Here is a 25,243-nt window from a genome sequence, read left to right on the forward strand (position 1 = left end):
CCGCACACTGTTGCTGCAGCTCCCGTGTATTTTATTGGCACAACGTTTCGACCACTGTTGGTCTTCGTCAGGTGTTCGTCAGGTGTCAGCAGCAACAGTGTGGGTATTCTTTCATTTTTACGGATCTCTTTTTACCCTGCACCTGGATTGGATGTGCGTGCAACACACTCTGCAACTGTGGAAGGCTATGCAAACAAACATGTATTGTAGAGTTTACCTCAGATTACAGATAGGGCATGTTATTTCTAATTTTGTGTTATGCCGTTTTTAGCAATGACAATCGCGGTGGTATTGATTCGTTTTATTACCACATCATGAGTTCATTTAATGTAGGGTGTTTGCTTTCACATTCGGGCTCACCTTTCTTAGGAAAGAAGTCTGTTAGTAGTTGCTTTCCCTCGTCTCTTTTTCTCTCTCTTGCCTGCCTTTCTTTTCTTTTCTGAAACCCGGATTTTACGTTCTTGGACATCTTCAATGCGCACCGCTGCCTCAGTCGAATGAACGTTAACATTCGTCAAATGTGCCTATAGGTAAAAAGCACACTGAAGGCGGACTAAACCATTTTGTGCGTGAGCCGGGGGGATGAGGGTCTCCAGACATTATATGTAGACTAGGACACACAATTCAACCAATTTATTTACCCAAAACATTAAAATTATATTAGTTAGCAAGAAAATTTGGACCTTTAAATGATATTAATATTTAAAGGAAAAATAAAATTCCACACTCCTCAAGGACCCTCCCCCACAGAGGGCCCTGGTAACTCAGTCCCCTTTATCCCCCCCCCTACGACGCCACTGTAAGCAGCTAAAGAGCGTGATATGAAGGATGCGCAGACACAAATTAACTTTGGCTGCGGGACCGAAATCTGAGCTCTTTGTTTCTTACGCGCCAACTTCGTTGGGGGAAGGGGCGCAGAGTAAATAATGTTTAACAAAGGAATGTCTTGTCTTAAGGACTAAATCTAAGCTAGGCCTTAATTTAACACAAGATATTCCACAACACTGAAATCACGATGTGCGTGTGTGTGCGTTCAGGTGGTGATGCAAAAGGGAGTTAGAAAGAGAGAGAGAGAGAGAGAGACGTGCGTGCACTATCTAATTAAAAGCAATAGAACCAAGCAAGATTATAAACGGTCAAAGACCGTGTAGATTGTGAATTTAAGATTGCATTTAAATCTCAATGAAACAAAATAACAATACTTCTCACATAGATTAAAACATACATATAAAACTAAATTCTGCCCAGATATTTAGCCTTACTTCGATTGCTCTTGCGTAGCGACCAAGATGTTTTCTGCCGGGTTTCCGTTGAGCAGCGCGGAGCACAGGCTTCGTGGAATGTCCCGGGGCCTTCTGCTTCTTCTCGTCAGATGAAGCCCTCGGACGGCCTTGAGGTCGTCAGTGGATAAAGGGCCTTATATAGTACACAAAACGGTCGTGTCGGATGGTTGGACAGTGGGCGGGCGGCCGGATAGTACGTACTAGTTAGCATTTGTGTCCCTTTATAGTACTCCAACGGCTGTGGGTGCTGAAAACAATTCTCTTCCACAACAATAGGGGGAGTAACGGTTTAAGTCCCGAAAGACAAGCTACCCCATGACGTCTTTGTGCGATGGAAATCGTTAGTTGGCTTTACCTCTCCTCCACAACAGTCAATTTCTACTCTCCCACCAGCTGCCACTACTCAAATGCAACAGGTGTCAGCAGATACACAATATTGTGACTGTGTCTAATGCTATATATACACCTGATAGGGCAAACTTATCTTTATCATGGGAGAATGCGGGGGAGTAAAATGCTCCCGAAGTAGATTAGGCTACATGTTTTTAACTTCGGGGTTAATTCCCTTTCGTCTACTGCTGGCTAGTTAATACATAGCCTACAGACAGCCGGAAAGGTTAATAAACAGAATGAAATAGCTACACATTACACACTATGTTTTAATAAAACCCACGTTACTCACATACTGGTTAACACTGTTTGTTACAGCACATAAACGTTTGTCGCTACATCCAAACTGCGTCACCGTTGTCCCTCCCTGTATCTGCTCCAGCCGCACCATTTTACTTGCAATGTGAATCATTGCCATTTGTTGCACCTTAATCATTGCCATTTGTTGCACCTTAATCATTTTCTACAAACATGATATGCGGTGTAGTAAACTGAGACTCTATTCACTACTGCACAAAAACTAGACACGTTTGCAACGTTTGAAATGAAGTAGGTAAAACAACTTTCGCCAATATCTCCGTAAGGGAGATGGGTTGTGTGCTCAAATTTCCTGGGATCAAAGAAATTCATGTATTCATGTGCAGACTAAAAATCACGTCTCAGGATTTCTGCGCATGCACGTTATTTCGGGTGTCTCAACTGTAACTAATAATCCACTGTCATATAATTATGAGTTCAGTAAAATACGGAGCAAACACAGTTTTCTACCGTTGTTGAAACACATCTTTAATTGCCGTCGCTCATGCTGGTTCTCTGGCAGTAGGCTACTTGGGCCGGCTCATGTATTGTGATATACAGGGAATAGTTTTCAAGGAAAGGATCTGCGCCTTTGACAGTGGCTGTTATGCATATATATATATGGATATAAAGGTAATGAAACAGGAAACGCTAGGTCCAGAAATGTTAGTTTCCGGAGTTGATGTCGTATGGAAATGAGGTTGTAGTGTGCCAATCACGGCCAAGGAGTATCCGTCGCCATGAGCGGACCGACAGAAATTTTTGCGGGGACACGGAGAGCTGTCCGACGTCTCTGGAGAGCACGGAGAGGGCGTTTCAGCTACCGGAGAAGGCGTTTCACTTACCTGAAGGCGTTCCTATGTGCCCAAAAACGTGTCGTACGGAGTAGCATAAAAATGCCTTAAGGAGATGAAAGTTGTTCGTCGACGTTGAATGGATGAGAAGGGAGCCGGTCGCCTCGCTCGTATTCAAACAAAACTGCTGGGCTGCAGTATATAGTACTATCGATATAAACTCAGGTTGCAACTAAACGATTTCAAATAGTTTGGAACTTTGATCAGAAGTTCTGAAGGCTATGATTCGTCGTGTCGTCCTTTGTCCTGAAGAAGAATTCTTTAGAGGGTTTGGTATCTCTATTTTGAATGGTAGTTACGATGAAAGACCAAACGAGAGAGAGTGAATTTGAGGCTTGCCGCTGTTTATATGGGGAAAACGCGTCATTCTTTTTATCACCTTTGCCGTGACCATACAGAGCATGAGAAGAGTAGATAAGGGAATTGAAGAGATAAGGGAACTCTGGGTAATGAAGTCTGTGGTGTAATGTAGTCTATAGTGTGACCACCTACAGCTCCATGCTGTACTTCTCTTTAAACTGTACTCTCGTAAACTTAATGAGTATGCCTGGGAAGTGCCTACCAGTCTTAGTTTTATTTGTGACAAATCATACGGACATCATTTGAATATCTGAAGCATAAAAGGTTGTTTAATGTTTGTTTGTGAAATATAATCTTTTATTCTCATCCTTAACTCCCACAGCTCAATCCCACAGCTCAATCAAAACATTGTGTTCAAACTTGTTACTGGTTTGTACAACAATTTTGACCTGAGCTCTGTTACATACTTGCGGTTCCCATGACACAACACAGTTGCCATTGACATTTGAGGGGAGAATAGAAGAAGGTTCACTGACTGCACCTGATGGCCCCTTGTGCACCCTATTACGCCTTTTTAACTTAAACAAGCAAGCTTACTCCCTAACAGACTTGAAACACCAACAACGGCACAGCTGGCACTAACAAAAGCTACATAGCTTGCTAACAGAGATTTTTCTATAGATTTGTCAACATCATACTGTAACTGGTACTGTAACTGATGATGTGTTTCACACTTTACAATAAGGCTCCGTTTTGCCAGTTATAAATGTTAGTAACTGAAATTTAAAAAAAACGGATGTTGTGTCTGGATGCTACTGGATGTCCTAAAATTTCCCTCTGGATTAATAAAGTATCCATCCATCCAAGATCAAGCTACTGCTAGCTACTCATTACACAACAAATCACCCTTTATAAATCAGTTACTAACATTTATAACTGGCAAAACGGAGCCTTATTGTAAAGTGTGAAACACATCATCATCTAGTAATCAGTTACAAACATTAATAACTGGCAAAATGGAGCCTTATTGTAAAAAAAAAATGGGGGGGGGGGGGGGGGGGCACGTTGTGAGACCCCCCCCCCCCCCCCCCCCCCCCTCCTGGGCTTTAAGGCTAGTAGAGCCAGTTAAGGGATAGACAGTGGGTTGCCAAGATGGGGATCTTCCCAAATAGTGAGCCCGCATCGACATATAAAAACTGTTTATAACTAATTTATAAGGGCTTATTAATGACTTACAAAGGGTTTACAACCTAATTCATAACCTATTTATAAACCATTTATAATGGAGTCTTATTGTAAAGTGGTACCGACATATCCTGTGTTACATTCAGTTATTTTGAATATTATGCCTCTAGTTTGTACTTTTCTCGCCAGCAGAAGGCTACTAATGGAATGTTCTTGAGCAACTGAGAAGTTCCCACCTCCGAGTGGAAGAATACACCTGAACGCCTGTCAGACTTGGAACTTCCCCTATTTCTTGTTCCTTGATTGCACTATTAATGTGAGCTGAGTTCCTAACTGAAATACTTTCAACTCTCATGCCCCAGATATTTCGTTTTAATATTTTTTTCATGACATGTGCTGCTAAAACCTGCTGAACAGGATTGCAGGCGTCAATAGCAAGGAGGCTATTCAAGGTTGATGAAAAATGGTGTCAACAAACACTTCAACATCGGTTGATGTCTGCGGAACCTGCCATGCACCTTGGCTTGGCTCCAACTAAACTTCCTTTGCCTACTGATGAAGTCCACACCTGTACCTGGTAAATACGCTGTGCAGGTATGAAGGTAGTGCATGAAAACAACTTTCAAAATCAAAGCTTGGTATTCAGACTGGCTTTATTTTCTTTAGGGTTCCTCTTCCAGTCTTATTGCACACAGGTAAGTTAAGGTCACCACACTAGAATTGTTTGGCATCTAACATTCTTAACACCCTTCCTTTAACTCCTACCCTTAATCTTTAACATCATTATCTTGTAATTTACAGACAACAGGACATTTCTCTTCTGTAATACATTAAGGGACATTGTTGCTTAACTGCTTTCAATTCATAACTGAATTTGTGTGTCAAATGATCATCAATATGTCCCCTGACAGGTTGTCACTCCTAATGGATTCTTTCAACATTCATAATTCAGACTCCATTTCCTGATGCTGGATGATATTAGAGTAGGAAACTATGACCTGGAGCAGCTTGACTTGATACTAACTATATATAAGTAGTTTAATGACACACTGGGTTCTATAGAACAGAGGGCTGCCAACCTAATATTTGGAAGTATACACAAAAACATGTACGACGCTTTTGACCGGAAGAGTGGAAAGATCATCCACTTTGACGTGCAGCGATGGCCAATCAGGAGCAAGGTTTGGACTGATCTCATGACGTCACTGGTCAAACAGGTTTTACAGCCTTTTTGTATCAGCACACTGGAAAAGGTAAGGGATAGTGTTCAGAAGAGGTACTCAGAGATGAATCTGGACTACAGAGCAGTAGCCTGCTTCAGTATGGATCTCCTCACACTCATCTGTCTTCTTCTGTTTGTGGTGAAGACTCATGCCGGTAAGAACACTCGCCTAGATTTCAATTGTTTTTGTATTAATATATGTTTATATGTCTATATGTGTATGAGAGTTTATAGAACTTCTGTCCTTCCAATCTTAGTGTTCACATTTGGCTGCAGTTGAGGTAAATTACTTACACCCAAATATGAAATTATTTAAATGAAAATAATATATCACTTACTTAGGATTTATCAAGTCGTTGTAATTTTTCATGGTTCATTTTCATTGATATTTCCATCACTGAGTCTCTTTTTAAAAGTGAACCATCCTGTAAATGTCAGGGCCGTTGAGGCTAGATAAAGGTACTCAGAAACGGACTAAGGAACAGATGGATGATTCAGGTGTTCTTTTATTATTAATATTATTTATTATAAATATAAAGACAAAAACAGTCAAGCAAGACACCCAGTGGACAACAGGTGAGTCTAAAAGTGTACTCAAAATACCCCAAAATCACAGCAGAGGTACAGGCAAGGTTGAGGCAAAAATACAAGGTCGCTAGTCAGGCTAGGATCAATACACAGGCAAACAGAGTTAGCCACAGCAGAGGTACAGCCGGTTTCAGGCAAAATATATATACAGCCGCGGAAAAAATTAAGAGACCACTTCAAAATTATCAGTTTATCTGGTTTTCCTATTTATTGGTATGTGTTAAAGTAAAATGTACATTTTAGTTTTATTCTATAACCTACTGGCAACATTCCTACCAAATTTCAAATAAAAATATTGTCATTTAGATCATTTATTCGCAGAAAAATGACAATTGGTCAAAATAGCAAAAATGATGCAGTGTCTTCAGATCTCGAATAATGCAAAGAAAACAAGCTCATATTCATTTTTAAACTACACAATACTAATGCTTACACTTAGGAAGAGTTCAGAAATCAATATTTGGTGGAATAACCTTGATTTAAAATCACAACTTTCATGTGTCTTGGCATGCTCTCCACCAGTCTTTCACATTGCCGTTGGGTGACTTTATGCTACTCCTGGCGCAAGAATTCAAGCAGCTCGGCTTCTTTTCATGGCTTGTGACCATCCATCTTCCTCTTGATCACATTTCAGAGGTTTTTTATGGGATTCAGGTCTCGAAATTGGGCTGGCCATGACAGGGTCCTGATCTGGTGGTACTCCATCCACACCTTTACTGGCCTGGCTGTGTGGCATGGAGCATTGCCCTGCTGGAAAAAACACTTCTCAGAGTTGGGGAACATTGTCAGAGCAAAAGGAAGCAAGTTTTTCTTCCGGGACAACGTTGTACTTTGCCTGGCTGAGGTTTGTAAAAGACCATAAGGATTGAAAAAGCGGACTGGAGGTTCTTCTAAGTTTGTCTTCTCTGATGAGTCCGATTTCACAGTAGGTGCAAGACTCTCTGGCTTGTAGGCCTCTCCAGGTCTCCGTCTAACCATCAGACGACCATGTGTTGGGCAAAGCTGAAAATTGGACTCATCAGAGAAGACGAACTAGAAGACCCTCCAGTCCGCTTTTTTCAATCCTTATGGTCTTTTACAAACCTCAGCCAGGCAAAGTACAACGTTGTCCCGGAAGAAAAACTTGCTTCCTTTAGCTCTAACAATGTTCCCCAACTCTGAGAAATGTTTTTTCCAGCAGGGCAATGCTCCATGCCACACAGCCAGGCCAGTAAAGGTGTGGATGGAGTACCACCAGATCAGGACCCTGTCATGGCCAGCCCAATTTCGAGACCTGAATCCCATAAAAAACCTCTGAAATGTGATCAAGAGGAAGATGGATGGTCACAAGCCATGAAAAGAAGCCGAGCTGCTTGAATTCTTGCGCCAGGAGTAGCATAAAGTCACCCAACGGCAATGTGAAAGACTGGTGGAGAGCATGCCAAGACACATGAAAGTTGTGATTTTAAATCAAGGTTATTCCACCACATATTGATTTCTGAACTCTTCCTAAGTGTAAGCATTAGTATTGTGTAGTTTAAAAATGAATATGAGCTTGTTTTCTTTGCATTATTCGAGATCTGAAGACACTGCTTTTTTTTTGCTATTTTGACCAATTGTCATTTTTCTGCAAATAAATGATCTAAATGACAATATTTTTATTTGAAATTTGGTAGGAATGTTGCCAGTAGGTTATAGAATAAAACAAAAATGTACATTTTACTTTAACACATACCAATAAATAGTAAAACCAGAGAAACTGATAATTTTGAAGTGGTCTCTTAATTTTTTCCGCGGCTGTATATATAAAAAAAAAAAAAAACAGGCAGAGAGATCGGTACATAGGTAGGCAGAGAGAATACAGGCAGCAGTACAAATGGACTTGGCTTGACTCACGTGACATAACAGGGAATGGGTTGGCAAGAGATAGGCAAGACAGAGCAAAGGTTTCCGAAACACTAGGCAAAGATCACAGTCCAGAAACAGGCTTGGGTCGAAGACAGCAAAATAAAATAAAAAAACAGTAAGAATCTGGAAACGATAATCTGGCGGTGACTGTCAGTCCTGGTGCAGTTTAAAAGCTGTGACTGATGCGCTGAAATGCCAGATACCTGACTAGGGGGGGGCGAGTACCTGACCGGACTGTGACGATAAAACCTTCCTAACCAACAGGGTCTCATTCCTTGTCGGTGTTTGCAACATTCATCATTGGAGACACGCCGATCCCAGAGTTCAGTGCGGTGGTGATGGTTGATGACATCCAGCTGGGTTATTACGACTCAAATGTAAGGGTGTTTATTCTGCGAGGACTCAAGACAGAGCCTGAGGATGTGCTTCAGGAGGACGTCAGTGTGGCCTTCAGATATGGCGAAAAATCCATAAAATACAGAGCCTCTCACCTGAAACATCGCTTCAACCACACAGGCGGTGAGTGTTTGGCCTGCAGAGAGACAGAGGGTGTGGCGGCCTACATGTTTACATTATGACCAGTGGCAGCTGGTGAATGTTTTATGAAGGGGGCGCAGTTGGGCGGTGCGGTTTAAAAAGCACTCCACAATAAGAAAATAACACACAAGAGAGGTTTTAAGTAGAATATATTAAAAAACATAGATTTATTTCATGAAAACACAGTGCTCAACACTGTCCATTAACAACTCTCAACAAACTATAACATTGGGCATGGGAGGTTTAGAGCAGGATGGTTTAAGAAACATTGGGTTGGGTTCCAGAGGCTTAAACATTGGTACTATAGGTTTAGAGTAGACTAGATTCAGAAACATTATAGATACGTAAAAATGTACTTAAGTACATTAACGAAGTAAAAATACTGTGTTACATTCCACCACTGGTAGTGAGTGTTTCAGTCCCAGGACTTTGGAACAACAGACTGGGGGGGGGGGAACGCATTACTAACTGAACAACGAGCTTACAAACTCCACTAAGCATAGCCTGCAGGTTTGACGAGAAGCTCCAGGAGTTATCAGGTCTATCGCCAAATAGTCAAATGGCGTTGAAATAAGAAACGATAGAAAACAATGCAATTGGTTAGGGTGCAAAACGAAGTAAAAATACTTTGTTACATTCCACCACTGGAAGTGAGTGTTTCAGTCCCAGGACTTTGGAACAACAGACAGGGGGAACAAAAAACGAATTGCTAACTGAACAACCAGCTAACAAACTCCACTAAGCATAGCCTGCAGGTTTGACGAGAAGCTCCAGGAGTTATCAGGTCTATCGCCAAATAGTCAAATGGCGTTGAAATAAGAAACGATAGAAAACAATGTATTTGTTTAGGGCGCAAAACTGTTCGCTCCAGAATCGAACTTGCAATCCGCCAATGAGATGCTGTCCCTGCTTAAATGACAGCGAAAAGTTAGCTATAGTGATGTGTCGTTCATGAACGATTCGTTCATTTTGAACGAATCCTTACAACGACTCGAGAGTAACGAGTCCTCTCAAAAAAAGATTCGTTCTTTTTCTCGTTCATGACCGCGCATCGGGACAACTGGGACTGTTGCATTGGCTTAGCCAAGGAAACAGAAATGATTTGTTGAATGCAGGTCACGTAAAAATGATCCAAAGACCCGTATCCAAGAGACCCAGTCGGAAAAAGAACGAATCATTTCTGTTTCCTCTAGCTGACTGTCCTGAGCCTATGCAGGTCACGTGGAAAAGGATCCAACGACCCATATCCGGCAGATGAACGAATCATAGATCCAAAGACACGGTTGTCAAAAGAACGAATCATTGAACGAAACAGACACGTTTGGCAAAAGAACGAAACATTGAACGATCCGGCAAAAGAACGAATCATTGAACGAAATACCCATATCCGGCAGATGAACGAATCATAGATCCAAAGACACGGTTGGCGAAAGAACGAATCATTGAACGAAAGACTGATATCCGGCAAAAGAACGAATCATTGAACGATATCCGGCAGATGAACGAAACGTTGATCCAAAGACGGTCGGGAGGTGAACGATTAGGTCATCTGCCGGATACAAGTATTTGGATCATTTTTCACGTGATCTGCATAGGCTCAGCATGGGAAGCTAGAGAAAACCGAAATGTTTCGTTCATTTTGACTGGGCTCTGGATATTTTTTCACGTAACCTGCATAGGCTCAGAAGAGGAAACAGAAAGGACTTATTAACCTAGTTCACTTCCGAGTGTCTATGTTTAGTAAGACGTGAATGATATTCGTTCACAAGAAATAATTACAGGTTAAGTTATTTTAACTTTTTAAAACTTTACTTACAGTTCAGTGCAGCGTAATTGTTTGCCGTGATCATTAAATGGTTATGTGATAATAAATGACCATTTCATCCAAACTTTCATATAATATTATTTGAATGCAGGAATTAGTATCTGCTGGTTTACATGTAGTAACCTCCATGAAAATATGATACGTATTTGTAGTGGACGTATTTACGCCAGTGAATTGGCTATAAAATTTAAAAATGTTGAGTAGCACACCCCCCCCCCCCCCCCCCCCTCGTTAAAATGAACGAGTGACTCGAAAAAAGATTCGTTCATTTTACTGAACGAGATTCAAAGATTCGAGTCGGTAAAATGATCCGAACTTCCCATCACTAGTTAGCTAGCTTCCATAGACTTCCATGTTACCGGTGCCCGTCCAGGAAGGAGGGGCTTTTCTCAGTACTGACGAATGGCAATATATTATGTTTGGTCACATTTAAGTGGTTGTTGACAGGGGCTAATTAGATAAAACTCCATGCCAAGGCATAAGTAATATTGGGAGAATATCTTCCACTCATGTATTTGTTTAGCATGTACGTTTATCTTAGACAGCTTAAAGACCTGAACAGGTAGTCTCTCTCCATTGAGGCCATACCTCTCTCTTTGCTTTACCAGGTGAGATAAAGAAACACATCATGTCCTCAGTATGTCATGTCCTCTTAACATTCTTCCCAGGAATCCAGACTCTGCAGAGATTAAGTAGCTGTGAACTACTGGGAGACGATAAAGAAGGACGTTTGGTTCTAATGGAAGCTTTTGATGGTGAAAGTGGAGACATGCTCTATTACAACAAACACGAAGGCTCATTCCTGACTGACGTGAAATGGACATTTTTACTCAGTACAACATATTCACTGTATGTTAAGTATACAATAAAAGAAGTCTTTCATCCTATATGCATGAAATTACTCAGAAAGTACCTGAAGAAAGAAAAGAATCGTATGGCAAAAAAAGGTAAATTGTTTATTTTTTTGTGCATCCACCTTATGACAGATATGGAAAAAAGAGCCTTGCCATTATGAATCAATCAACCCTAGGATTATAGAGTTAATACTTGGAAATAGAAATCAGTTTATATAGTTGAAAATAAACTTGGTCACAGTAATAGTGAACTATGGTAATGTAAAGGTGAACATTTAATTAAATGCTCAAATAATATCTGGTAGGAAATATTACCATAGGATACATTTGAAGACTTGCTAGTCTTGTTTAATCAATATCAGCTTCTTCACAGTGAAGCCCAGAGTCAGGCTCCTCCAGAAGACACTCACAGACTCTGGAGGGGCCAAAGTGACCTGTCTGGCCACTGGTTTCTACCCACGTCACATCAACCTGACCCTGCTCAGAGACGACCAGCCTGTGTCTGACCACCAGATCACTGGGGGGGAGTTGCTACCTAATGGAGATGAGACATACCAGATGAGGAAGAGCCTGGAGGTCAGCGCAGAGGAACTACAGAAACACCTGTTCACCTGCACAGCTGAACACCTCAGTCTGGACAACAAGATCAATATCAACATAGGTATTACAATTCTCCTTTTTTCTGCTAAGTCATGTCATCTGACAGCTGCATAAACAGTTCATCATTACACAGAGTGTGAATGTGAGTGATTCCTCCTCTTGCTCTTTCTTTAGACACTAAGCCAGAGCTCGATGATCTGCTCTCAGTGATTACAGTGATTGTGGTAGTGATAGGTGCATGTCTGATTGTCCTGGCAGCAGCCATTTATTTAATGTGGCAACGCAAAGGTGAGTGTGAGGATTTGTGTCTGATAAAAGTGTGTGTAACATAGAGTGTGCTAACTTGTCAGCACCAGTATGTCCCTTCAAATTTATGATGGGAAAATATTATTTCATCTTCACAAATCTCTGATAACATTGTTTTGTGTTGACTGGTAGAACTGGTAGAATGATGCATCCTCGGTGTGAGTGTGTATGTTTTATCTTCTCTAGGATCAAGAACATCTTCCCAGAGCAGTTACACTAGTGCCTCTCGTAAGTATTCAAAGACAATACTACTGCCTCCAGTACGTATTCAAGCTAGTCAGTTCTGTAGAACAGAAAGGGCTTTTTTATAATGCTGTGACAGGGACTTTCCACTGTTCATAGTTTGTGTTGTTGTAAAGTCATTATACTTCATGCTATGTGTCATAACCCATTACTGTACTCCCTGGCAAAGTTTAACATTTACACAAAGTAGTGGAGATAAGTGTCACTCTACCATCACCTGAGCATGATGATGCACCTTTTCTCCTCAGGTGAAGATGAACGTGAGATGCCCTTAGAGCCCGTTACATCCTAGAACACTCACTTCGATGTGTTTTAATATGTGTGTGTGTGTGTGTGAGTTTGCGCATGCATGTGTGTGTGTGTATGTGGATTACACGTTTAAAAGAACCTGCCGCAAATATGAACGTAAATGGCGTAAGACTAAATCACAGGTTAACCTCATGAAGTATAAGAGTAATTCACTTACAGGTATGTACAACTGCGAAATGAAAAAAGCTCGACAACAGTACTTCTCTCAGATTGTATCAGATAGTTCAAATAATTAGAAAGTCCTGTTTAATACTATTGACAGACTAATCAATCCTCCGTGTTTGATACCATATGAGCTCCACACTGAAGAGAAGTGCAATCACTTTGCTACATTTTTGCAGTGAGAAAATGTCAACTATCAGGAGCAGCATCACATCATCTTTCACTAATGTCTTCAATCCACAATCTCTTAGCCCACCTCTGCCCAATAGTATGGTTACTTTCCACAATTTCACTCTGATCCATCTGAGTGAGTTGGAATAAGTCGTCCAAAAATTTGGTTCAGCTACTTGGTCCCTTGACCCAAATTGTTCAAACAAGTCTTCAGCTGCTTGGCTACTTACATACCTCCCCGCTATCTGGATCATTCCCTGGTTGCCTCAAACATGCCATTGTTACACCATTTCTTAAAAAAACCTCTTCTAGAGAAGGTTGTTTGTAAGCAAATTTGTCTAAAAAATCCATATTTAATGCCTATCAATCTGGGTTTGGGGAAAAACATAGCACATAGACTGCTCTAGTCAGAGTCGTAAAAGACCTTCGAATTGTGACTGACAATCAAAAAATATCAATCAATATTGTTTTTATTTTCATAATTTAATGTCATCTCTCCACTCAAAGCACATTGTGTCTATGTATGCCATATGAAATGTGCTATATAAATAAACTTGACTTGACTTGACTTGACTAGTGTGATTTGAGTAATAAGCCCTTACCCCCGTAGATTTTTATGTTTAGCAACACCCTCCACACACCTATGTGAGTAAGCTAATGCTCCATAAAAGCTCATGTTACAAACAACCAACTGGAAAAACTTTAAGTAAAAATGTCAAATGTGACATGTACATTAGGAAAGCATTCTCGTTGCATAAAAGTAAATGGGGAACATTAGGAAAATGTTTAGGCCTGTTTCACTTTCACAAATAATTTCACAAAACCCATGTGTCCACAACTAAATGAGAATGTTACAAGACATGTAACCCAGTAAAACAATTTTTACCCGAGTACATGTGGCATAATATAAGATTCCTTTTTATGCGGCATAGAATTTAAGTGAGATTACAGAACAAAATCTTCCTTAAAAGTCTTAAAATATGAAAATATGGAACTGATACAGGATATTGATACAAACAAGAGTATTGATTAGCCAGATCAAAGTCAGAATCTACAGCTCCAGATTCTGGTTCTGGTTCATTTCCAGATTAGAGTTCCCAGAACTCTGGGCCGGAACATAATCAGAGGGGGTGGAGCTGAAACACACAGTGATGGAGATATTAGAAGAGAAACAGTGTCATCCCTAAATCAGTAGCTTTGCCCATCTTAATTAGACATCAATGACACTCACCGACTTATTGTATTTATAATTAAATAATAAATACAAATAATAGAGAATTTGCAAACACTTTGGTGTCTTTGATCTAGCATAATCTGCTAGAAACATAAAACTGGAAATCAATTAGGAGATTTGTTGTTCTCCTGTATCTTTCTGTTTTACCTGTGTCTTCTACGGCGTAGGAAGACCACAGCTCCAACCACACACAGAAGTGCAACTCCAAGCACTACAACAGGAATCACTATAGACACAGTGCCTGCACCTGGATCAAGAGCTACAAATAGAAATGAATAATGAACAATTTCATCTGATCTTAAAAGAAGATACGGGTCCATAAGATATTAATACATGAGAACTGCCATAGGTAGAGGACGCAAACAAGATAAATAGCTGTTCTGAAAATTACCCAGTTTAACGTCTAGTTTGTTGTCAAGGCTGAGATGTTTGGCCGTACAGGAGTAATGCTGTTTCTCTCTTAATTCCTCCGCACTGACATCCAGGCTCTTCCTCATCTGGTAGGTTCCATCTAGATTAGGTAGCAGCTCCCCCCCAGTGATCTGGTGGTCAGACACAGGCTGGCCGTCTCTGAGCAGGGTCAGGTTGATGTGACGGGGGTAGAAACCAGTGGCCAGGCAGGTCACTTTGACACCTCCAGATGGGATTGTCTTCTGGAGGAGCCTGACTCTGGGCTTCACTGCAGAGGATGAAACAAAGTTGTTAATACAAGTAACCCTACTCTCTAGAAAAGAAAGGATCATTGATTATCATTGAACAACCATCTTACCTTTTCTCATCACATAATTTTTCTTCATGTGAAGAATATTCCTCAGGAGTTTAATGCAGATTGGGCTGTAAACATTTGTGTACATCCACTCAACATATTTTGTTTTGCTTTGGCTCCACTTTATCTGCCATGCTCCTTCTGTCTGAAGAGTCTTCTGTTGCGTGTCGAATTGCAACGCTGATTCATCCACTCCGTTGAGAGAACTCCATATTCGGAGTGGACCAGGGGTGTCACCATCAAGTAGCTCACAACCAGTCAATCGCTGCAGAGTATAGACTCCTTTTTCAGAAAAAAATAAATTAGTGCCTGCACTGAAATGGACGTTCAATGGCCGCTACTATTTGATATTATAAGCAACTATTGTCAATATTACCGACTGTTTTCAAAATGAATATTTAAGGAAATGTAGCCAAAGTTAGCCATCTATCTGATGTAATGCCAAACTAAAAAATCTGTTGCAGGGGTAACACAAATGAATGATGTTTCCCTTTAAATGATGAAACTGGACATCACTGTCACGATCGTGGCAGCCATTACCACGATTTGGCGGCCTCTGGTGGCAAAAGGCCCTTTTTCACAGACTCAGTGTTTTTCTGTGTTTGACATGTTTTCACATGTGCTTTTGTTTTCTTTGTGTGCCCTCACCTGTTTCCTATTGTGTGCCCTCACCTGTTTCCTATTGTGTGCCCTCACCTGTCTTGCATTGTGTGATTGCCACCTGACTCACAATTAGCCAGGAGTTAAATACCTGGCTAGTTCCCCTCCTCTTTCTCGTTATATTGTCTTTGTTCCCCATGGTAGAAGTGCTCTCAAGCACCATAGTTTGTCGTGCTCTCAAGCACATTAGTTATAAGTATTTAGTTTATGCCTTTTGCACTTTGTGCTGATCTTTGTGTTTTTGAAAATAAAAATAAACTAAGCTCAAAACGACATCCTACAACTGGGTCCTCTCAATCGCTCACCTGGCTAAGACGCTGGTTCCCAAACCCAGCTACTTGGGAGGCCTGACAATCACATTAACCATTGATATAAGATGCACAGAGTAGGCAGTACCAGTGCCAGCCTGGCCAACCAACTACTTGTATACATTTGTGTGAATTCATAGTTATTACGTTTTAGGCTTTCTATATAAAAAGAAAACACTGCCTCATGCATAACTTATAGAAATTCCTGATATAACTAGAACTGCAGTTTTATATACTAGTTCAACAAGTGATGACTGTATGAGTTATGAGGAAAGATCAGGTGTAGGCCTACTGTATAGATGTATCAGGGGCAGGATCTGTTGTTCACAATGCACAAGATTAAATAAACTTCAAATCTGATGACAATACTGGTGAGTGTAGGGCCAATACTGAGATCAAGGCAAACTTAGTAGGCTAACACACAAACGTTGTAGATGTTGCTCATTTTTGAGTAGCAAGCTCAATATAATGCTAGCTGAATAAAATTATTTTGAACTAATGTTACAGCCCAATAATTAACGTTTAAGATTTTTTTTTTTTACATTTCTAATGCATAAATTGTAGTGTGAGATAGTGGGCTTGTGTTTCACAGGTAGGATTTCTCCGCTCTTGGCGATACTGATTCAAGTGACTCAAAAGACTTGTAAACCCAGTTCTGTTTGATGAGTGACTCAGAAAAACTAAAGTCGAGATTGACATCTCTACCACGTAAAGTGGAACACCTGGGCCCTGTTCGGCGTACAACTGAAGCTAAGATAATTAATTTAGCTCGCAACTGGAGATTAACTAGCTCGCTAAATGAGAACAGGCCAAGCCGGTCTGGCGACGGGCGCTAATTTATTTTAACCCCAAGTTAATTTATCTCGTCAGCTAAATTGCGCGTGAACGTCTTGCTTCAAAAGGCAAGAAAGGTCGATCCTCAAAACCATGATTTTTTTTTTAAAGGTACAATGGTCTAAACTCAAAGAAAAAGACTATTTTTTTTTCTCCGATAAGGCAGGATATGATCATGAACGCGTTATGAAGAATTCAAGACCATAATCATGTCAAAATTCAACACTCCCGCGGCTACCACAGCAATATAAGAAACTGTCTATAAGATGTAAAATACGTGACATCTTTCCCCTACACAGAAAGGTACTATGGTGCAGCGGGTTTAGCGTATGGCTTACATGCCTTAGATCAGCAGTTTGACTCCCCTCACCCTCGTAGAAATTGTAGTTTTAAATCGCTTTGAATAAAACCGTCTGCTAAATGACTAAATGTATTAATAAGAAATTCAATACATTTAAGCAATGGAAAGAAATTGTGTCTATTTCTCTCTTCTTATCATGCATCCACCTTACCATCCACCTCCACCATTCACTACCGCACAAACACTAGACACGTTTGCAAAACTAAACGTTTGCAATGATTAAAGTAGGTAAAACAACTTTAGCCAATATCTATTTGGGTTATGTGCTCAAATTTCCTGGGATCAAAGAAAACGTTAGTATTCATGTGCAAACTAAAAATCACGTCTCAGGCTGCACATGAAAGTTATTTCGGGTTTATCAACTGTACCAATGTCTCAACTGTACTATAGGCTACCACTGTCATATAATTATGAGTGCTTTGTTCTCCGCATCGCCGACATTACAAAAATGAAGGCTACCACTCGCAAGAAAGTGATGATTGACATTCAATGTTTGACGGTGGTGTATGCAATAAATGACTCGAGAAGGTCTTCTAAATTAATTATTCCTTGTCGGGTGGATCGGTAGCGCTCATACAAGAACTCATCATGATGGAAAAATGGATCTTCTTGGCGATCGCAAAGAACCCTTCCTACGCTAATCAAACTATGACTCCTTGTCAATGGGATCCCTCCTTTTGGCGTGGGTGTGGCAAGTTTAGCCAGCTAAACTTTGCTTAGCCTGCCCTGGAGCAGGCTAGGGCTAATTAATTACCATGGAAGCGATTAATTACCATGGAAATTGAGCAAAAGTTGCTACGCCGAATCCGCTAAAGCGGTGTTGTCTTTTTTTAGCCTGGAATTTAGCTCGCTAAACCGCTTAGCGAGTGTCGCCGAACAGTACCCTGGTCACCCTATTTATATTCCTGTTTCAAAGCAATGAACCCCATCCCATACCTACACTGCAGTAACCAGAGATAGTGCTGAATAAATGGCAATTGAGGAGGCACCACACTTACCATAAGTATGGTTGAGTTGGTGTGCATAGAATGTGGCTTTCATGTTATTTTCTATGTCTCCAAATATAAAGCTTGCATCTTTTCTCTCTTCATCTTCATGTTCTGACTTATATTGACCGTAGACCAGGTTCTCCACATTTGAATCATAGTAGGCCACCTGGATGTCATCCAGCATCACCACCACACTGAACTCTGGAAACTGGGTGTTTCCAATGATCAATGTTGAAAGAGCCCATAGAGAATGAGAGCCTGTGAAAGTAAGATAGATACTGTAGATAGAGATAACTGTAGTAAAGTAAGTATATTCAAATACCTTGGACATACACTGGACAATAAACTCAGCTTTGAACAGCACACAAATTTAGTTTTTTTTAAAGGAGCCAAATCAGCCATCTGTAAACTCTTAGGACTCCATATCGTCTCCGTCTCCTCCTAATGTTGTGCCATACATCCTGCCCTCCTGTTCCATCCGTTTCTTCAACCTGCTGTCTGTCACAAAAGGAATGGAATAAATGTGACCCTGGTGCAGTTTTTTGCCTTTTACTGTGATCCGTGTCCTCTAATCCAACAAAATAGATGTGCATATTTTGGATTATTAAATAAATTCATCATAAGCCCATAGCTGTTAAGTTAGTTAGTCAAATATAATATCATGTGTGATGTAAGCAATGTTTCATGGGACAATAGAGAGGAAGTCAAATTCTCAAGCTGTTAGTAACCCCTTTGCTAAATCAAGGGACTCTTTGAGTTTGTTTGCGATGACATTTGCTTTCTTGTTTTGTCCTGAACTCCGCCCCAACTTGTCTTCTGCCACTTCCTGGATTTTCCCACCACCGTTTGCCACACTGTTCTGTTTAATTAGTCTGCTTGTCCTGATTGATTTCTCTTTCCCCTTGTTTGCTTTCCACCAATGATCTGTTTCCCCTCTGATATATAAGTTCAGTCTGTCATGCGTTCTCTGTCTGATCGTCACCGAAAGTCTGGTGAGAGACTTTGTGCTCTGTTTAAGCCTGTGACTGCCCGTGTTACGCCTCTGCCTCTGCCCTGTGAATACTCTGCCTTTGTTGGATACATGTGGCAGGCAGGGTGTGTGCCAGAATGGAAGACACACATATAAGTGAGTATGAGTATTTCAGAAATTACTGATCTACTGGGATTTTCACGCACAACCATCTGTAGTAAATACAGAGAATGGTCCAAAAAAAGAGACTATCCAGTGAAACACACTTCTCTGAGCGAAAATGTGTTGTTGATACCAGAGGTCAGAGGAGAATGGCCTGACTGGTTCGAGATGATCGAAAGGCAACAGTAACTGTCAGGTTTTACCCGGGGATTGAACCCAAAGCTGGGTTTGGGGAACCTGCGCTTAACCCAGTGGGCTAGAGAGGACCCAATTGCAGGATGTATATTTTGCAACAGCGTTGGTAGTTCCAAAACACAAAAGATCAGAAACACTACACTACACTACACTACACTACACAAAAGGCACTGATATCAAAAAGAAAGTGGATAGCGCATCCCATGGTATCAAAATGAGGCATTGTGGCGGCCATTTTACGGGGACCACTTTCCTGCTTGAGACCAATGACTATGACGGGCGATGGATATTAGATATAAGATATTTAATGAATTTGCATATTAAGCCTTAACGTAATGTCAAGTTTTCATAAACCTTGTTATATAGCTTGTGTTTGCTTGATATATATAAATATTTTCAAATATTGAAACTTGTCCGTCTATCGTATTTTATTAGTGTTGATGATTAGAACCTGGCCAATTACTATAAGGCTTAATATGCAAATTCATTAAAAATATCTTATATATAATATTCTACGCCCGTCATAATCATTGGTCTCAATCAGGAAAGTGGTCCCAGTAAAATGGCCGTCACGATATTTCGTGTGGCCTCACTTTGAAACTGTCAGAAACCATGTGATGCGCTATCCAGTTTCTTTTTGAGGTCAGTGGGCAAAAGGCCATAAACTAAAGAAGCTACTAAAGTGTAGCTATCACAGGAACTACGCCCTAGCAGCGAGAGACGAGGCTTAAAAGTAACGTGACACAAAAGTGGCTTGAGAACCACAGAGAAACAAACACTCAAAACTCACGCTAGACATAGACAGGAAACAGTGTAATGACCCAATAAGGGCCATAGAAACTAGCAGGGCATTTATACATGGCTAATTGTGGCTACGTGGCAATAACAAACAGGTGACTGACACACAATGGTCTACAGGTGAGAACAAGCAATGGGAATCAGGTGAGTGAACATAACAGGAAACAGGTGAGGCAAACAAAGAAAACGAAGACACATGTTAGCACAGAAAACACTAAGTCCTTTTGGCCACCAGATGCCACCAAATCGTGGCAATGGCTGCCACGATCGTGACAGTAACTCATTACAACCAAGGTATATAGAAGAGGATCTCTGAACGTACAACATGTCGAACCTTGAAGCAGATGGGCTACAGCAGCAGAAGACCACACCGGGTACCCCCTTCTGTCAGATAAGGACTGGAAACTGCCTTGTATCAACAGTTCAGGATGGTGGTGGTGTAATGGTGTGGGGGATTTTTTCTTGGCACACTTTGGGCCCCTCAGTACAAATTGAGTATTGTTTAAACACCACAGCCTTCCTGAGTATTGTTGCTGCCCATATCCATCCCTTTATGACCACAGTGGACCCATCTTTTGATGGCCACTTCCAGAAGGATGACGTCACTAGATGATGTCACTAAGCTCAAATCATCTCAAACTGGTTTCTTGAACATGATAATGATTTCACTGTACTCCAATGGCCTCCACAATCACCAGATATCAATCCAATAGAGCAGGGGTTTTCAACTGGTTTTGTCCCAGGGACCACCATTCTGACTAGAAAGTAATCCGCGGTCCACTGATGTGCCCGCGCGCTTGCGTGTGTGCGTGCATTCGTGCATGTGTGGAGAGGGGAGACCTGTCAGTGTAATATCTGGGCATGGTGAAGTCCACACAGCCTGTCTATTCATGGTGAAATAGTAGACAGCGACAGTCTCATATCATTCTCTTGCCCTGTACTTATTCTTCAAGTACGCAAAAAAAAACGCTCTCACACATGTAGTTTGAAAGTTTGCAAAATACACCTCATTGCTTTTGCAGCAAGCTCTGGAAATTCGGTCTGGCAACTTATCCAGAACTAAAGTCATATGAAAATCACGCAACATCTGTTGCATGTACTCCATGTGTCTCCATATGCCGCAATAGTTTCGACGGCTTCATAGCTTCAGTTGACAGTAACGTTGAACACACGAAACACAATGGTACCTCCTCTCCTACTCTGGTTATCATCACTGTTTATCCGTATTTGATGTATTCCTCATTGTTTTTTATTTTTCTTTGTTGGCTTTTTTTCCCTGTATCCTGTGAAGGTGTACCTTTGTCGTGGCAGCCTTTCTCTCCTCTCTAAACACCGATCCATTGGTGCTTCTGACCAGCTAACTCCACAGTAGAACGAAATGTTAGCTCAGGACAGTAGATAACTTCAGTTTTTCACCAAAAGTTTTACATTTTCGACTAAACTTCAAAAGTACTCGTAGGCTATGCTTAACGGCAGATGCAGTTAACTGCAGTCAACTTCGCACGCGAGACTGTACGTTATGAAAAATCCGGTATGGCGTGACGTTACGAACGCAATGCATTAACATCAGCAAAGCACAGGCTACCATAGACTGGATAGGTGCAAGGCTACATTCTGTCAGCGTGAATCTCCTTTATATTATTTTAGACATATTTTTCTTATTTCAGAAATTTGGAAATGTGTTGAAATATCAAATAAATAAAAAAATAATAATTAAATCGCGGACCCCCTGCAACCACCAGGGGGCCGCACCCCGGTTGAAAACCCACCTTTGGGATGTGCTGTAACGAGAGATTAGCATCATAGATGTGCAGCAGACAAATCTGCAGCAACTGAGTGATGCATGTCATGTCAATATGGACAAAAATCTCCGAGGAATGTTTCCAGCGCCTTGTTGAATTTATGCCAGGAAGAATTAAGGCAGTTCTGAAGGCAAAAGGGGTCCAACCCGGTACTAGCAAGGTGTACCTAATAAAATGGCGGTGAGTGTATATGACGTAGCTTGTTCTTTTCACAACTCAGAGCGGGAAGACTTGACCAAGATAGGGAGGAAAAGGGAGGGTAAACCTTATCTTCACCTTACCTCAACCGCAGAATGTTCCAGCACAGAATTAAATATCAAAACAGTATAGCATAGAAAGTTTTGTCTGCACAATTAACTCTTTTCAATCAGTCAATAACTGTTGCACACATTCATTTAAAAAAAGTGTGATAGACACTTCACTAGCTTACAAGTGTTTTAGTCAATCCAACTCCTTCCTTGAAAAAGACTATTGTACCAAAGTCATTTACAACATTGTAATATACATTTACAACGTTGTAATGTTCTAGAATAGTGATTTATCTGAATGAAATGTACCTTACCGGTTTTGTAGGAGCTCGTAATATAAAATAACCAGCACACAAATATCAGTTTCTTCATGTTTTTGCTGTTCTGATCCAAACATATATGGAAAACCATAAGAGACTGGGCACAAAGATGAATGAACACTATAACAAGTTAATGAGCTGTAAAACCCTGCCGTTAACCTTTGGACTATGAAAGAAATTCCACTAGTTGCAATAATGTTTGTATAACGTCGTGGCTACGATGAGGGAATCTCCTTCCACAACCAGGGAAACTCCAGCAACTGGAAATCACTTACAGATTCCGAGTAGCTAAGTTTGCGTCTGGATGGAAAGATGATATCTTTCCCCATCCCACCAAGCCATTTTTTGGGGGGGGATTTCTAGCATAACCTGCAATCAACCGTGGAAAATAGAAGCCAGGCGATTTTCTATCAGTTCTCACCACACAACGACGTCTCTTCTTTTCTCCTTGAATGTCGATATGTAATGGTATGGTGTTATTGAAACTTACTATGTGTAAAAAAGACTAGAAATTGAACGTTTATTATTTGAGTCTCAAGCCTCTAATACAGGGGTACTCAATTAGAAACCCAAAAGGTCCACTCACCAAATTTCCATTCAGTCCAGGGTCCGGAACAGTGACAAAAACATAACTCCAACAAAAACGTTCAAACTGCACAAAAGGTGATGTGGTCTGGCCTTTTTTGTGTGAAATGTGGCACTGTTTTACATGGTTTAAACTTGGGACACAAAAGGTGTGAAGGCCAGGCGGAGGCACTGATGTACTGTAAGTGTTCATTAGTGAGTGTGATCCTGTATTTGTTTTTCACCATATTCATGGTTGAAAAGGCAGACTCACAACAGTATGTTGAGGTATGCACACTCTTGTTGTGTGGCTGATCTAACTATTACACTGTATGTTGCTTGGTATGATTGTAGATGGTTTATTTTTCTGGCCCTTACCTAAGAGTTCTGCGGATATTTTAGTTCGAACTGTGCATGCTTTGTTTCATAGTGACGTTTCACCTTACCACTTTTGACAGGAGCAACCATCTCTTTGCAGATTAAACACTCCCCACAGGCAGCACAAATGCATACTTGTCAGTCCACTCTTTACTAAATTCACAATTTTTGGAATCAACTTTTCGTTTTTTTGTCGGGTGTCATGTCAGCACGCCATGATTTCCGTTTGCTGAGAATAAGATACCGTTCACAAATCAATCTGCGGGGCTGATTCAATGTAAACTTATACACAGGACTTACTACACCAATCATAGACTGTCTTAATTCTATCCCAATGTAGCTGACACTTGCAATAGATGCAACCAGTCCCCTGCCGATCTCATACACATGTTTTGGTCATGTCCAAAGCTTACTGACTTCTGGTCCAAAATATTTCATACCCTACAAACTGCTTACCATTTTGTGGCTGACCCTCATCCTCTCTCTGCCCTCTTTGGGATCCCACACACCAACATGTTAACCGCTGAGGTACGACATTCTATGGCCTTTTGCACTCTGCTGGCTAGGCGCTTAATTTTGTTGAACTGGAAGCACAACTTGCCCCCATCCTTTACTCGATGGGTTAAGGAAGTGCTGCATAACCTTAAATTTGAGAGATTAAGGTTTTCCCTCAAAGGCTCTCTGAGGAAATTTGATAAAATCTGGAACCCCTTGTTGTTCAATATAGACTCATTAGACATAACACCTGAGGAGTCTGATGTCTAAGTTCTGCTCTTCCCTGAAACTGACATTCCCAAAATGTTAGTTTTTCTTTAGTTTTCTCAATCTGTGTTTTATTATATCTTTTTTTTTCTTCTTCTTTTTTTTCTTTTTCTTCTTGTTCTTCTCTTTTCTATATTTTTTCTTTTCACTTCACCTAGAGACAGGTAGGGGTGGGACCTCTACAGGGGTATGAGGTGTGTGTGGGTGTGTGGGAGGGGGGGTGGGGGGTACTGTAAATTGTAAAATTGGGAAAAATGTGAGCATTGTTTATTATCTCTTTTATGTCCTCAATTTGTATCGCTGATGCTCAATAAACATACTTATATAAAAAAAAAATCAATCTGCCCACGTTGTTGCCATTGACACACACAACCTGCGTGACCCACAGAGCTCGCGGCCAACATTGAGTGAGTCGGTTGTCATAGTGATGTTGTTATTACAGCGCCTGATTGGACCTCTGGATTGGACACGGAAGATAGAAACCACATGGAGTAGAAAAACAATATATAGCGCGAAATCACGCACCAATGAAAACTCGCTTGGATCATGTTTAAATTATAAAGTTGATTTTGGCTTCGGTCCAAATTTGATTGCGTCTGGGTCCGGATCCGGACCGCGGTCCGCCTATTGAGTAGCCTACCCCTGCTCTAATGTTACCTCCGGCGCATTTAAGTGAACATAATTAAAACTTCACAAAAGTCCACTAAACAAGTCCCACTGAAAATAACTATCACTAGATCAGAAGCTCCAGTAACAGAAGAGAAATACCCCAGGAGGGGGGAATGATATGATTAACCAGTCACTTGGTCGCACCGACGAGCAGAAATCTGTACCAGCACGGTGGCTCAGCGGCTAGAACACAGCACCATAAACCTGAAG

General features: G+C 40.9%; 2 protein-coding genes across 2 annotated transcripts; one reads left to right on the forward strand and one right to left on the reverse strand.

The window, feature by feature from the left end:
• Nucleotides 1-5,415: 5,415 nt before the first annotated feature.
• Nucleotides 5,416-12,663, forward strand: LOC308366032 (uncharacterized protein; the record flags this gene model as incomplete). Its single annotated transcript, XM_080839669.1, has 6 exons — nt 5,416-5,686; nt 8,271-8,525; nt 11,596-11,883; nt 11,997-12,110; nt 12,315-12,404; nt 12,620-12,663. The coding sequence occupies 6 exons, from the start codon at nt 5,416-5,418 to the stop codon at nt 12,661-12,663; spliced, it is 1,062 nt and encodes a 353-aa protein (XP_080695795.1).
• A 1,401-nt stretch (nt 12,664-14,064) lies between these two features.
• On the reverse strand, nt 14,065-23,692 carry LOC308366033 (RLA class I histocompatibility antigen, alpha chain 11/11-like; the record flags this gene model as incomplete). The annotated part of the gene is made up of 6 exons (XM_080839670.1): nt 14,065-14,149; nt 14,395-14,506; nt 14,639-14,926; nt 15,017-15,295; nt 18,175-18,423; nt 23,671-23,692. 6 exons carry the CDS (start codon nt 23,690-23,692, stop codon nt 14,065-14,067), a joined length of 1,035 nt encoding a protein of 344 aa, XP_080695796.1.
• Between the last annotated feature and the right edge of the window lie 1,551 nt (nt 23,693-25,243).

Source organism: Sprattus sprattus, assembly GCF_963457725.1.
Source record: "Sprattus sprattus genome assembly, chromosome: 5".
Classification (NCBI taxonomy): Eukaryota; Metazoa; Chordata; class Actinopteri; order Clupeiformes; family Clupeidae; genus Sprattus; species Sprattus sprattus.